Here is a 12,393-nt window from a genome sequence, read left to right as displayed (position 1 = left end):
TGAGAGTGGGGGTCCATTTGAGATATAATCTGGTATGTGGAGAAACACAGCAACATTCCAAAACCGAACAGTATTACACAATAAAAGATTAACATTGAACACACAGAATTATGGGAACTATCTACATCACAATGTACAATATATTTCCAAGGCAACATGACATCATATCACAAACCTCAACTCTACATAGGCATACTTGATCAATGGACAATATTTATTTGCTGAACAGGGAACATTACAAAATCTGTTTTGAGAAGCATTGTATCATAATGGGGTGTATTCAAGCCAGTTAGATGACGTGTCAAGAGGGCAAAAAACAGATATCAAATTTCTTGTCATACAATAAGAGACAGCAACAAAAACATTAAATGCCTGCACCATTTCCAAATTTTACTTGCAGGTGACATGGTCTGTGCTCCCCTTGCAGACACACATTTTAGTAACTTTTTTTTTCAGTTTTTGTTGAGCACCAGTCGCCTAGACTGTAAATTGGCCTTCACACTGAATACAAGTAGACAAATGAGACATCAATCTTTCACTTGTCATGTGCCTGTGTCATTGTCAAGCAAGTATGGGCAAACCACTCAGCACACTGCTCTCCCATCTCCCAAAGTTGAAAGTATGCAGATGCATTATGTGGCATCATGGTGTATACAATGGAGGGTATTTTCTGTATTTTTGAGGTTGGCCGCCTGGGTTAATAATGCTGGGCCATTCTTTTGCACCCGTCCAGCCCTGGCCAGGCTGACTGCATGCTTGGTCTTGATCGTTGAGGACAGCGGGAGTGTCGAGGATCCCCATTGGCTAGCAGAGGCGGTACAGTGGAACCCCATTGGCTGGCAGCGGTGGCGTGGAGAACCCCTGGGCTGACAGGCCTTCTCTGCCAACAGCGTGGAGTGGCACAGCTTCAGCGCACAGATAGAACACGGGCTCTGGGCACATGCACCGTGGACTCCCACCTGGCCAACAGGTCCAGCCTGATGATGCATGAATCCAGGATGTTAGCCAACCAGAACTGATGGTCAATGATGTGGCCAGCAACAGATCTCTGCAGTGATCTTCTCCCTTGCGTCTTGACACACTCACCTGTGACCGTGGAGATGCGGGTGTGGTGGCTTCCCAACCCCGCGGTCTAGGGCCACCTGTCCTAGGCAGCGTTCTGGGACAGACCAGCGAAATGGTGGACCTTGTGTCTGCATGGGGTGCCCTCCAGGTGGCAGACCAGATACAGCCCAGTCGGCCAAGCCACAGCTATGCTAGTGAGGGAGGGAGAGCTGTTGTGCCCACCTGCTCTAGTTTAAAGGCGGCTGGGGTGTGTGGTGCCCTGCCCCTGCCCCTGCCCTAATTTAAAGGTGGCTGAGGTGCTGGGGTGTATGGTGCCCGGCCCTCCACACCCTTCCGTAGGCTGTCCAGCTGTGGCAGTGTAGTGGTGGCCTCGCGGGTTGCTTCCTCCCTGTCGCTCTCCTCCAGGTGAGCCTAGTGCACCTGGCGCCTCACCCCAGGGGAGCGCAGCACATGCCTTGGCAGGGTCCCTGGTGTGCTCAGTTGGACGTGCACCTGGAGTCGCTGGAAGCCCCTGGACGATTATAAGCCTTTGGCTGTGCCCTCTCCTGCTGTAGCTGTGCAATGAACTCCTTAATCTTCTCCAGTGTTTGTCATCTCCAGCACTTCTGACACCAGTGTAGCGTCTTTGGGTTCATCTGAAGTGACGAGTCGGCAGCATTGCTTTTCGGTTTGGCCAGAAGCCTTTTATTTTGAGAACACGGGCAGGAAAAACACATACACAACAGAGTAAAATGAAAGGCATGGCATACAGCGGCATACAGGGCATTGGCGGTAGACAGATAACACTGAACTAGCACAAAAGACTAACACTGGCATTAAACAGCAAAACAGACAGACAAAATGATAGCAGTCACACACACTAAAATCAGACCCAAAAGGGAGAGCTGCATTATTATCAGAACAGAGCATTTACAAATGACAAAATACTCCCAGTCTGTTGCTCCGCAGCAGTTTCACTATCCCAACATGCTACAGTACTGAACACTGAACACTATACTGCTTTGATACAAATTACATAACCATTTTGATGAGGCCTGTCAAATACAAATTACAATTTTTTTATTTTAAATACATTATCAGAACTGCTGCCCATATCTGGCTATATCTAGACCAGCTACAGTTATGACTCTGATAGACTGATAAATAGTTTCACTAATGTTCTGTATTTTTTTTTTTCTTTTTTTATAAAATAACTACATGGAACTCAGACAGCAACAAAAATGTATAGAATGTACAGTAATATTACTGACTTTTTTCTTTACTTTTACTAATCAGAGATAAGATCATCATTTTAAGGTGATCAATTCTTGCTAACAAACCACACTGAATCACCACGTGAACACCATGACAGGGGAAAAAAAAGTATTTTCAAAAGTTTAATCGAACAGTCCACACATTAAGTCAGTCTAATCTCTTCCATCTCTCAGATGAAAACATGACCATAGCTGCCATAGTCCAACAATAAAATATCAGCTGCTCCGCTGACAGTTAGATTTGGTCTAAGGTAACATGAAACGGACAGACTTTGCACAAGGAGCACCTCTGCTGAAGGCTTCAGGGTTACACAGATAAACCGGCTTGTGTGACCTAACACTTTGGTAAATTCTGTTTATTGTGCACTTTATAAAGTTTATCCCTTACATGTAAGTTACCCCTAAATTCAGAAAAACTTTTGAGCTTTGAGAAGACCTTAAAAGCAACAACCCTTTCCAAAATTGATAAGTTAACCATGCAGCATGCATACTTTTTTTTTTTTTAATGCACACTGTGAAATTAACATATCAGGTCCTGTTGTGATCCGCTCAATGCATTCATAAGGCTCAGTAAAAGACAGTTACAAAAAGGGATAAGGTGCTGAATAAGAAAAAGTGCAAACAACACTGTTTTTTTTCCATCTCTAAAAAACAATAAAAAATGTACCAATTAGTTTTCATCAGGTAAGCATTCATCCTTGATGGTATATGCATAGGGGATTAGGTTATTTTAAAATTGACATGTCATGTTTTTCTTTAGTACAGAGTTCACTTAGGAAGTTACAAGAACACTTTAGGATACAGTAAGTATTGTACAATATCAGCTAGGATACTACCTCTATCAGACACTATCATTTTTAGTATACCATTGCAGACACAAAATCTTTTTCATTCTTTAAACAAGTGACACCATACCATCTTTGCCTCTACTACTGTTGCTTGTAGTGTCTACTTACAGTCTCTTTTGAGTCTAATTCTGCTTCGGGCTAAATTGGCACACCAAATACCAATTATATCCTCCTAGTACATCTTTGATTGTGTTTTTCAGATTCTGGTGGACAGTTAGGAAACCACGGCAAACTACACAACACAAAACACTGACCAACATCTATTTCACTTTCAAAGACACACAAACAAACAAACAAAACAATGTACTTTAGTTGATTTCATCTGTGCTTTAGAGGCTGTTTTTCCCATTTGGTCTGTGCCCTTGATTCACTCGGTACAAAACAGATAGTATGGGATATCACGCCCTTGCGTGTCTCCTCTCCTCTCCTCTCCTCTAATCTGCCGCACCATCTCTGAGGGCGAGGTGGAGCCGGGTGGAGAAATGGCCGCTGGCTCGGCTGATGGAGGAGTTGTGCGAATTAGAGCCAGTGCCTTCTTCTGTCGGCAGTGGATTTGATCTCACCGCCTCAGCACATCAAATCATGTATTGGAGGTAAATGCAGCTTGTCTGATGGCGCTCTCACCGTGGAGGCAACACCAGTTCCTCTGTGAAGGAGCACCCATAATGTTATTTTGCAAAGTGGTGAGGACACACACTTCCACCAGAGGCTGGAGGGGAGGGGCGATGTGTGAGGGCATGACCGTGAGGGAGGAGTGGTCCCTATCTCAGAGCAGGCTCCATATAAACTATCTAGAGCCACTGACCGTTCGTTTAGCTCTCAAGCATTCCCTCCTGGCTCTGCTGGGCCACCATGTTCTGATGAGGACAGACAACTCAACAGCCACGAGGAGCGGAGGAGGCGGCATACACTGTGCTCAGTGTACATATATTTCCCGTACCCAGGAGTTTCGGTCATGTGACCAGCTCTTTGTCCGTTATGTTAATGGAGCTTCGTGGCAGGGCACAGCGGCTCTCCCACTGGATTGTGGAGGCCATCTCCCTGGCTTGCAACAGCAGGGGCCTGCCTTTGCCTGAGTGTGTGTGCTTATTCCACTAGGGGGAGGGCAGCATCCTGGGCATTGTTCAGGGGTGTGTCAGTGGAGGAGGTGTGTGTCATCGATCATGGGTGTCCTCCTATACCTTTTTAGCTTCTACTGCTTGGACATGGTGGCCCCATCAGTGGCTTCCTCCATCCTCTCTGCTGGACCGGTTGGGTACTAATATTCTATTCAGCCTCAGCTGTGTGTGGCGTGGTCATAGGTCCCATACTATCTGTGTTGTACTGAGTGAATCGACTGAAAGGGAACGTAAGGTCATGCATATAACCACTGTTCCCTGTAGGAGAGGAATGAGGTTTAACGGTAGTTTGCCCTGCACAGCAGCTAGTGCTTGTTGAAGAGTGCTGGGTTGCACTCAGTAGACGGTGATGACCTGCTGAGGGCGTGATATGACTATCTGTGTTGTACCTCGTTCCTCTCCTTCACGAAACGAAACGGTGGTTATTCAGGTGAACTGTACCGCAGACCCCCGTTTTCTGGAGGACTCGGTCACAGTCACTTGGTGCACACCCGAGCTCGGAAAACAGCTTTCACATCAACGAAATGAATCAAACTAACGGCTCAAGCAGAACCCAGTCCACACAAAAACTCTTAAGCACTCTTAAAGGGCAATCAAAATCAAAGCAGTCCCTGGATGAATATTAAAATGGTTAAGTCCGATCACGTAAAACTGTCTCAACATGTGTCTTTCAGAGTATGGCAAGTAATGACCAAATGGATGGTACATACTGGAGTTCTCTTTTTTATTTGAATTCTGCTGCTTTTCCTTCAGACAACGCTGAAATCTCATGTCACTGGAGTTGCTGGAGAATTAAAGATCAGTGGTTGGCTGATCCAAAAAGGCTAAGAATGGTCATGAATGGAGGACTCAATTTGTCATTTCCACAAACAAAATGATGCACGAGCAGTTTCCCATAGGGAACAGTTTAGGTGTTGCGCACTGCCAAAGACTGTTCAAGTTCTAATCTTCTTTGTTGAATCTGAAAACAAAAATAAGAATAAAACTTAAAAATGATCCACCAATTTTTTATATTGTGTCTATTTCCCAAAAGAAATATACACTACAGAATAACTAAATCTGACTTATCTGACAATTTCCTGCCTTTGACCTGAGCACTCACCTTGCTATAGAAGTAACGACTGACAGCTTCCGGTGACCACGGCTGGTTATAAAACTCTGCTTTTCTTTCCTCTTCTGGATTCCCAACCACATCCGTCATTAACTACACATATGGGCAGAACACACAATATGCTGTATATGAGACATTATAAATGGTGACTACCAGTGAATCATAGGGGTACATTAACATATGAGGCCCTTCATCAGGCAAAATCATATTTTACTGTTAGTAAGTGTTTCCAAATAAAGATAAAGACATTCTAGAAACATCTATAGGGCCAGAAATCCTGGTATCTCTCTAGAAGATGACAGATAATGAAAATACAAAGTACAAAACAAAATACTGGGTGAGTGATTGGACATTAGAGGACATATTATACGCTATACATTACTCATTAGCTTTCTTCTTGTGCTTGGATCTGAAAACCCTACAGCTCTGCTGTCTGTAGTACAACTTGACTTTGACTGAATAAATCTTAATATCACTTGCATGTTCATATTATCTAAATGTTTTACATCTCATGTAATGTGTATATATGAAAATATGTCTACACAGGAAAAGGTTTTATGTGGAAATACTACTAAAAACTGCAGTAGCAGTTATTGCGGCCATGTCACCTTCAGGTCGCGGTTTTGGGAGCAAATCCAGTCCTCTATGTAGCCTTTAGGGTCTCGGGAGAAGCTCAGCATGAAGTCTCTTTGGATCTTGAGCTGGTTGATGGACTCGATGGTCTCGTGAATCTATGGACATTATAGGTGAGAGGAAGAAGATTGGAGAGGATCACTGGACACAGTTCTCTGAAAGGCAGCCGATCACACTCAATGATCACTGGATACAGTCCTGAGAGGCAGCCCATCACAGTTAATGATCACTGGACACAGTTCTCTGAAAGGCAGCCGATCACACTCAATGATCACTGGATACAGTCCTGAGAGGCAGCCCATCACAGTTAATGATCACTGGACACAGTCTTCTGAAAGGCAGCCCATCACACTTAATGATCACTGGATACAGTCTTCTGAAAGGCAGCCCATCACATGCCAGGCTGTCATGGATGAGGGTGGATGAGAGACTGGCATGCAGCCTTATTCTGTTTTTAAATAATGTATTCCTCACAGAAACCCGTCAGTTTGTCTTTACAGCTATCACATGCAAATGAGAGACATGGTTATAATACTAGACAGGCACTAAGTGGTCACTTTACTTTTCCTCTACCCAGAACCAATGCACTTAAGAAAACAGTAATGTACAGAGCCATTGCATACTGGAATGTGCTCCCCTCATATTTGACTCTAACAAGAAATAAATGTGATTTCAAAAGGAAACTTAAGGCAGCAATAATCAGAAAGGAAATTAGAGTAGATTAGGTTATTATTTTAGGTATTTTCGGACAGACACATTTTTTTGTTTTTAATTCTTTTTTTTTTAATTTTTATTATTTTACTTTTACTGTAAATGGTGTTTTTGTTCACCAACATTTATCATGCTGTACTGCATTTTATGATTTGTATGATTGATTTGAATGTTTTTTGCCTGGACCCCAGGAAGAATAGTCTCCACTATGGTGTAGACTAATGGGGATCCTTAATAAACATAAACATAAACATAAACTCCATGATCACTGGACACAGTCCCCATCACACTCAAGTCCCCTTTTTCTATATGCTTGGGTCAGAGCATGATACTTTGTATCACTGTAAGTAGTGTCTTATGTAATTTCATTAAAACCAGTAGATGGTTGAATGGCCTTGGCTTGCCTTAGCAGAACTAGAGATAGAGAGCGGACCTTGTTGGCTTGCTTTAGCAGAACTAGAGATAGCAAGCTGACCTTGTTGTCAAGCAGGGCGATCTCTTGCTGATTGGCCGTTGACAGCAGGAAGCCACTCATCTGGGTCTTCAGAGGGTCTTCCACCTCCACATCAATGTCATAACAAGCCGTCTTCTTCTGATCATTTGGATCCACACTATTGGAAAGAATAGGCCTTATGTAATCATATCATGTATTTCTATCATATGATAATATAAATATGTTACATAAGCATCAGAATCCGTTTTTATAATTGTTTCATGTTACAAATGAGTTAATTGCCATACATTCTAAATGATTGAATCTATTCATATACATGACTAATTTGACAGAGCAGTCAATGGTACCTGATGATATGGTTGATGACTATGGGATCAGGGGGAAGCAGCAAGTTAGTGAGCCGCTGGGGTATCTCACTGAACTTCAAACGAGGACAGTCAAAAATCTGAGAAGAGAGAGAGAGAGAGAGAGAGAGAGAGAGAGAGAGACCAATATAACAAGTGTGAAAACGAGATAAAAGAAAGAGAAGCAGAGACAAAGCAAAATAATCTACATCAGCACAAACATCCACCATTGCCCTAATAACCCCGGATGACCAAGTCACTTCTGAAAAACCGCCAGTAAGTAAAACAGCAAGTACTAATGTGTAGTGACTTCCAGGGTGGAATGGGGGCAGTTGGAAGGTGTAGCACCTGCTGGAAGTATTTGTCACAGTTGATGTACTCCTTTTCATGGGAGTCCTGCAACTTGTTGGTCTTGAAGTACTGCCACAGAGCCTGGATGATGCAGCTGCGCGTCTGAGTGTGGATGCCCAGAAGGCGGGCCAACCGTGGGTCCAGTTTAAACTGGGGAGGCTGAAGGAACGGATTGAGACACAAGCAAATGCATTCAGTCAGTAGAAAGATCTGATCCATCCCTTTTAAAAATAGAATATGTTACTAAGGGCCTCATTTACTAACATTGCGACCGCAGCGCAATCAGCGCCTTTGCCAAACCGCATATAGCGCACAGTGTTTTCCCGCATTTTGCGTGGTATTTATCAAACCAGATCCTCGTCGGGTAATCAGCGCCTTACTCCGCCCATTAGTGCCCTCAACCCGCAGCTCCCAGGATGCAATGCTTCCCTCTGAGTCCTCAGCTTCGGGTTTGGCAGGGTTGAAGGTGTTTGAGATGTATAGTCTCAACTTGCGCTTTTGCTGTGCGGGTGAAGACAGATATTTTTAGCACCATTAGTGCTAATAGCGCTTCGCTAAAATAGGTGAGAATGCCTGCGTGGATGATGAGTTAGAATTAGAATTACAGCTTTTGGTTCACGAGGTTACAGCAAACTTAGACCCCGTCCACACTAAATATAGAAACGCATAAATATTTCTGTCCACACTAAAACGGTGTATTCCGACACTGAAAACGATGCTTTTCAAAAAATCTTTGCTTTTTAAGGGTTGAACAGGACCATATAGGTGCCTTTCCCTTCTGTTCAGTGCAGGTGCCTTAAATTCTGTGATTGTTATTTCATCCTTTTTACACCATGATGCCAGCGCACTTTACGCATCTCCCCTCATCTCTTTGCGACGAACACCCACTTTCCCTTTTACCCTCCCAGCAGCGGGTAATCTGCGTTTTTACTCAAGTGCGCCGCCTTTGTAAATACGGTTTTATTTCTTTACCCGCTATTTGTGCAGAAATTATGCCTGAAATGGGCGCAATTCTGTTAGTAAATGAGGCCCTAAGTGTGTAATGTGTGTGTGAGAGCATGGGTGGATGTCACTTGATAATCCAATGGGAATCCACATATATCTTGTAATCCAGTGTAAGGCTCACCTGGTAATCCAGCATCAGCAGCAATGTACAGTGGACGTTCACATCCCCAGGTCTCTTCACTTGGAAGCCATCCGTCTCCTGGGTGGTGGGGGTCCTGTGCCACTGTTAGGATACAAGCATATGCTCATATAATATGACCCTGACTTGTCGCCCTACACTGACTAATACAGTGTGAATGTTCCCGGCAAACAGCGCAGTTACAATAATGACTATTACAAAGCTAAGTGAAAAAATCATTTCAGTGCTTTTCAAGGTCTTTGCGAAGGCTTCAGTCATTTTGAGCCACACAATGAAAAAGGTTTATTAGTCATTACTGATATTTTGACCTGGCATTGGCCAGTCTTTCAATGTGCTCTTTTTTTACAAATTAAATTTCAAACTGCTACTCCCAATAAGGTATTCAAAAAGAAAAAAAAAACTATGAACAATCACCAAGGACATTTCGACTAGAAGTGAAAAAGCTAAAACTGTAACAGCAAGCACCACTCGCTTCTGAAGAATATTGATTTTTTTCATAGACTTTCTAAATAGCTGCAACTCATGTCAATCCCTCCCCTACAATAATGTATTTGCACCACGTCCATTAACATCCAAATGATCAGCCGGATCTTTCCTGTCTGCAGACCTGCACACCTTTCATAGCTAGGAAGACCTGTTCCCCTTCCTAACACACCCCACTTCACACCCTGAACCAGACCCACAGACACACTACCTCCCTATAACTGAAACCTCCCTATCTACCTCCATATAACTGAAACCTCCCTATCTACCTCCCAATACCTGAAATGTAACTTGTATGCTACACTCAGAGATTATGCAGAAGACTTAGGTCATGCTGTGGGTTTGCGGGGTGAAGACACCGACCGCTACGTGTGGTGAGAGAACAGAACAAGGAGTGGTGCTGGGACATTGAGGAAACATCGCTGCCTTTGAAGACAAAGGGACGCCAACCAAGGCCAACAAAGAAGAGACACTACACTATGGAAAATATCTCCTAATCATCCCTCCTTCTCTCTCTCCATCGTAGCGTGTTGTGTGTGCTTCAGATCTGTGGCGTAGTATACGAAGAATAAATCAGACCATTCCATTCCATCGAGTCATTTGCTAAATCATGCAAACCGCAACTAACTTCAGAGCTAAACTAGAGTTCTGTTATATTATAGTATAACAGCGGTGTTTTCACATGAAATCCATCGAAACAAGACAATCTTTCACTGCTCATCCTTTGACCAATGATGCTGATTTAGCTAAGACTGCTGAGTTTGGAAGCATGTTGCAAATGTTCTGATAATGTGCACTTGTATTGTTTTGAACTACTTGAAGATTTCCTGCAATGTTTTATGTTCAACTGACTCAGAGCCATTTACTCAGTCCATCCATCCATCCATCCATCCATCCCTCCCTCACCCAAACCCATATTCCAGTTCATACACCTTATTAAAGAGTGAGTTTCATATACAGTAACAGAGAAAAAACATATGTCTTATATGGGCCATTCTACCGAATTGGTGCAAAGTGTGGTCCCACAACAAGAAAAACTATTTACAAAACAATTAAGTATTCAGACATAGATATTTACTAAGAACATGTTATGGTCTATTTAAACCCAAGACATTAAATGAGATAGGGATAAGCTAAATATATACAAAATCATCATTTATAGGGTACTTTCTATTGGGAAGTAGCTGTCCCCAACCCTGACATCTAAATTTCAATTATCAAAAATAACACTTTTTACATTTTTTAGATTTTTTTCAATTATCTAATATCAAAGATCTTTATGATTAAGTTTAAACAGAACTTGGAAGATTTAGATTTATTGTGGGTTTAATTTAAAAAAAAAATAAACTATACTCAAAAAATCATGTCCATAGTTTTCATGTCACTACCGAAACACAGGAGTTTTAGTCCGTTGGCTGAGCCTGTTTTTTAGCCACACCCCTGCATTTATAACCAGGCAGTGATACTGTATCCCTGTCCCTCATGGCTGAATGGTAAGTAGCTAGATCCCATACTTTTGATATAAATGTGTTCCAAAGTCTGAAAATCAGTGTGTAACCTTAGAATTGTCATTACCGAACACCTTTTTTTCTTCAATTAAGTAAACTTTTGGGGGTTTTATGCAAAGTATTATGTTTGTTTGTGTGTACACCTCTTCAAAGATTTGTTTGCTAGCCATGTGCTTGCTAGAATTATTTATTTATGCTCAAATTTAGCTAGAATTGTCACTACCGAAACAGTCACTACAAAAACATATGGTAAAGTTTCGGTAGTGACATGATCGTTTCGGTAGTGACATGATCGTTTCTGTAGTGACAAAATGGAATGGTAAGTAGTTCAATCCCATCATTTTGAAATAAATGTGTTATGTGGACTAAATGGTAAAGATGTAGATAATGCTGATTTCTATCTGAAATTGTTCAGGAGAGAAAGAATCATAAGACACCAAAATGCCAAAAGGAAAAAGTGGAGCAGAGAGGCTGAGAGAATACCGACAAAGAGTGAGGGATGACCCAGTGAAACACCAAGAATATTTAAGGAAGGAAAGAGAAAGAAATAAGAAACGAAAGGAAGAAGGAACGTTGAAATGTATCAGTGATTTATCCAACAGGGAGCAAAAGAAGGTCATAAAATCATGGAGGAAAAGACAGCAAAAGCACAAAACATTTGTGTTTTTAATATTCCCAACCTAAAGCATGGTATGAGTTAAGATTAAGCAATAAGGTTGAGGAAATATGATACAACCTTGCAAACAAAATACTGTGGTCACTACCGAAACAGTGCAGTCACTACCGAAACACTGGATGTTTTGTAAAAAATAAAGTATATTGAGTTCAATTTCATCAATCATCAACTCTGGAATCAATATGATCAGTATTTTGCATTTTACAAAGAAATATTGCACTTAGATTTTGATGAATTGTATAAATTGAACTTTGAAATTTGGTAAAAATTTCATTTTTATCGATTTCATTGTGAAAATCTTAAAGAAATATTTGTAAAAATACTCTTCAGAGAAGGGAAGGAAACACAATCTGAACAGGTTAATAATAATACGTTTTTACTATAGTTTATTACTATGTTTCGGTAGTGACAATTTTAGGGAGAGGAAAAACATTCCAACACATTCTGAAAATACAATAGAAAAATTGACGGTTCATTTACTAGATATGTGTACTTTAGATATGGTACAATATATATACGGACAAAGTTTTGGGAATAAAACATAAAAAATTTCAAAATATTTCCAACCAATTCGGTAGAATGGCCCATATATGACTTACTTTGCTTGTTGAAATCTGTCTTGTTCTTCATGAATGTGTTTTACAGACCCTTTTGCCAAATATATTTGGGTCAATGTCAGAATGCTTTTTAGTCT

General features: G+C 41.7%; 1 protein-coding gene across 3 annotated transcripts in view; it reads right to left on the bottom strand.

Moving 5' to 3' along the window:
- Positions 1 to 3,439: 3,439 nt before the first annotated feature.
- smarcd3a (SWI/SNF related, matrix associated, actin dependent regulator of chromatin, subfamily d, member 3a) overlaps positions 3,440 to 12,393 on the bottom strand; it is a 20,932-nt gene continuing 11,978 nt past the window's right edge. For all 3 annotated transcript variants that reach the window (XM_031562863.2, XM_012817538.3, XM_012817539.3), the window contains 7 exons: positions 9,015 to 9,116; positions 7,886 to 8,047; positions 7,541 to 7,638; positions 7,215 to 7,350; positions 6,004 to 6,126; positions 5,387 to 5,488; positions 3,440 to 5,245 (listed from right to left, as the gene is read on the bottom strand). In XM_031562863.2, the coding sequence (XP_031418723.1) occupies positions 5,192 to 5,245; positions 5,387 to 5,488; positions 6,004 to 6,126; positions 7,215 to 7,350; positions 7,541 to 7,638; positions 7,886 to 8,047; positions 9,015 to 9,116 (777 nt within the window). In that variant the 3' untranslated portion in view covers positions 3,440 to 5,191. The remainder of the gene's footprint in view (positions 5,246 to 5,386; positions 5,489 to 6,003; positions 6,127 to 7,214; positions 7,351 to 7,540; positions 7,639 to 7,885; positions 8,048 to 9,014; positions 9,117 to 12,393) is intronic.

Source organism: Clupea harengus, chromosome 25, assembly GCF_900700415.2.
Source record: "Clupea harengus chromosome 25, Ch_v2.0.2, whole genome shotgun sequence".
Taxonomy (NCBI): Eukaryota; Metazoa; Chordata; class Actinopteri; order Clupeiformes; family Clupeidae; genus Clupea; species Clupea harengus.
The sequence above is the reverse complement of the archived record's forward strand: the minus strand, read 5'-3'. Positions and strand labels throughout refer to the sequence as shown.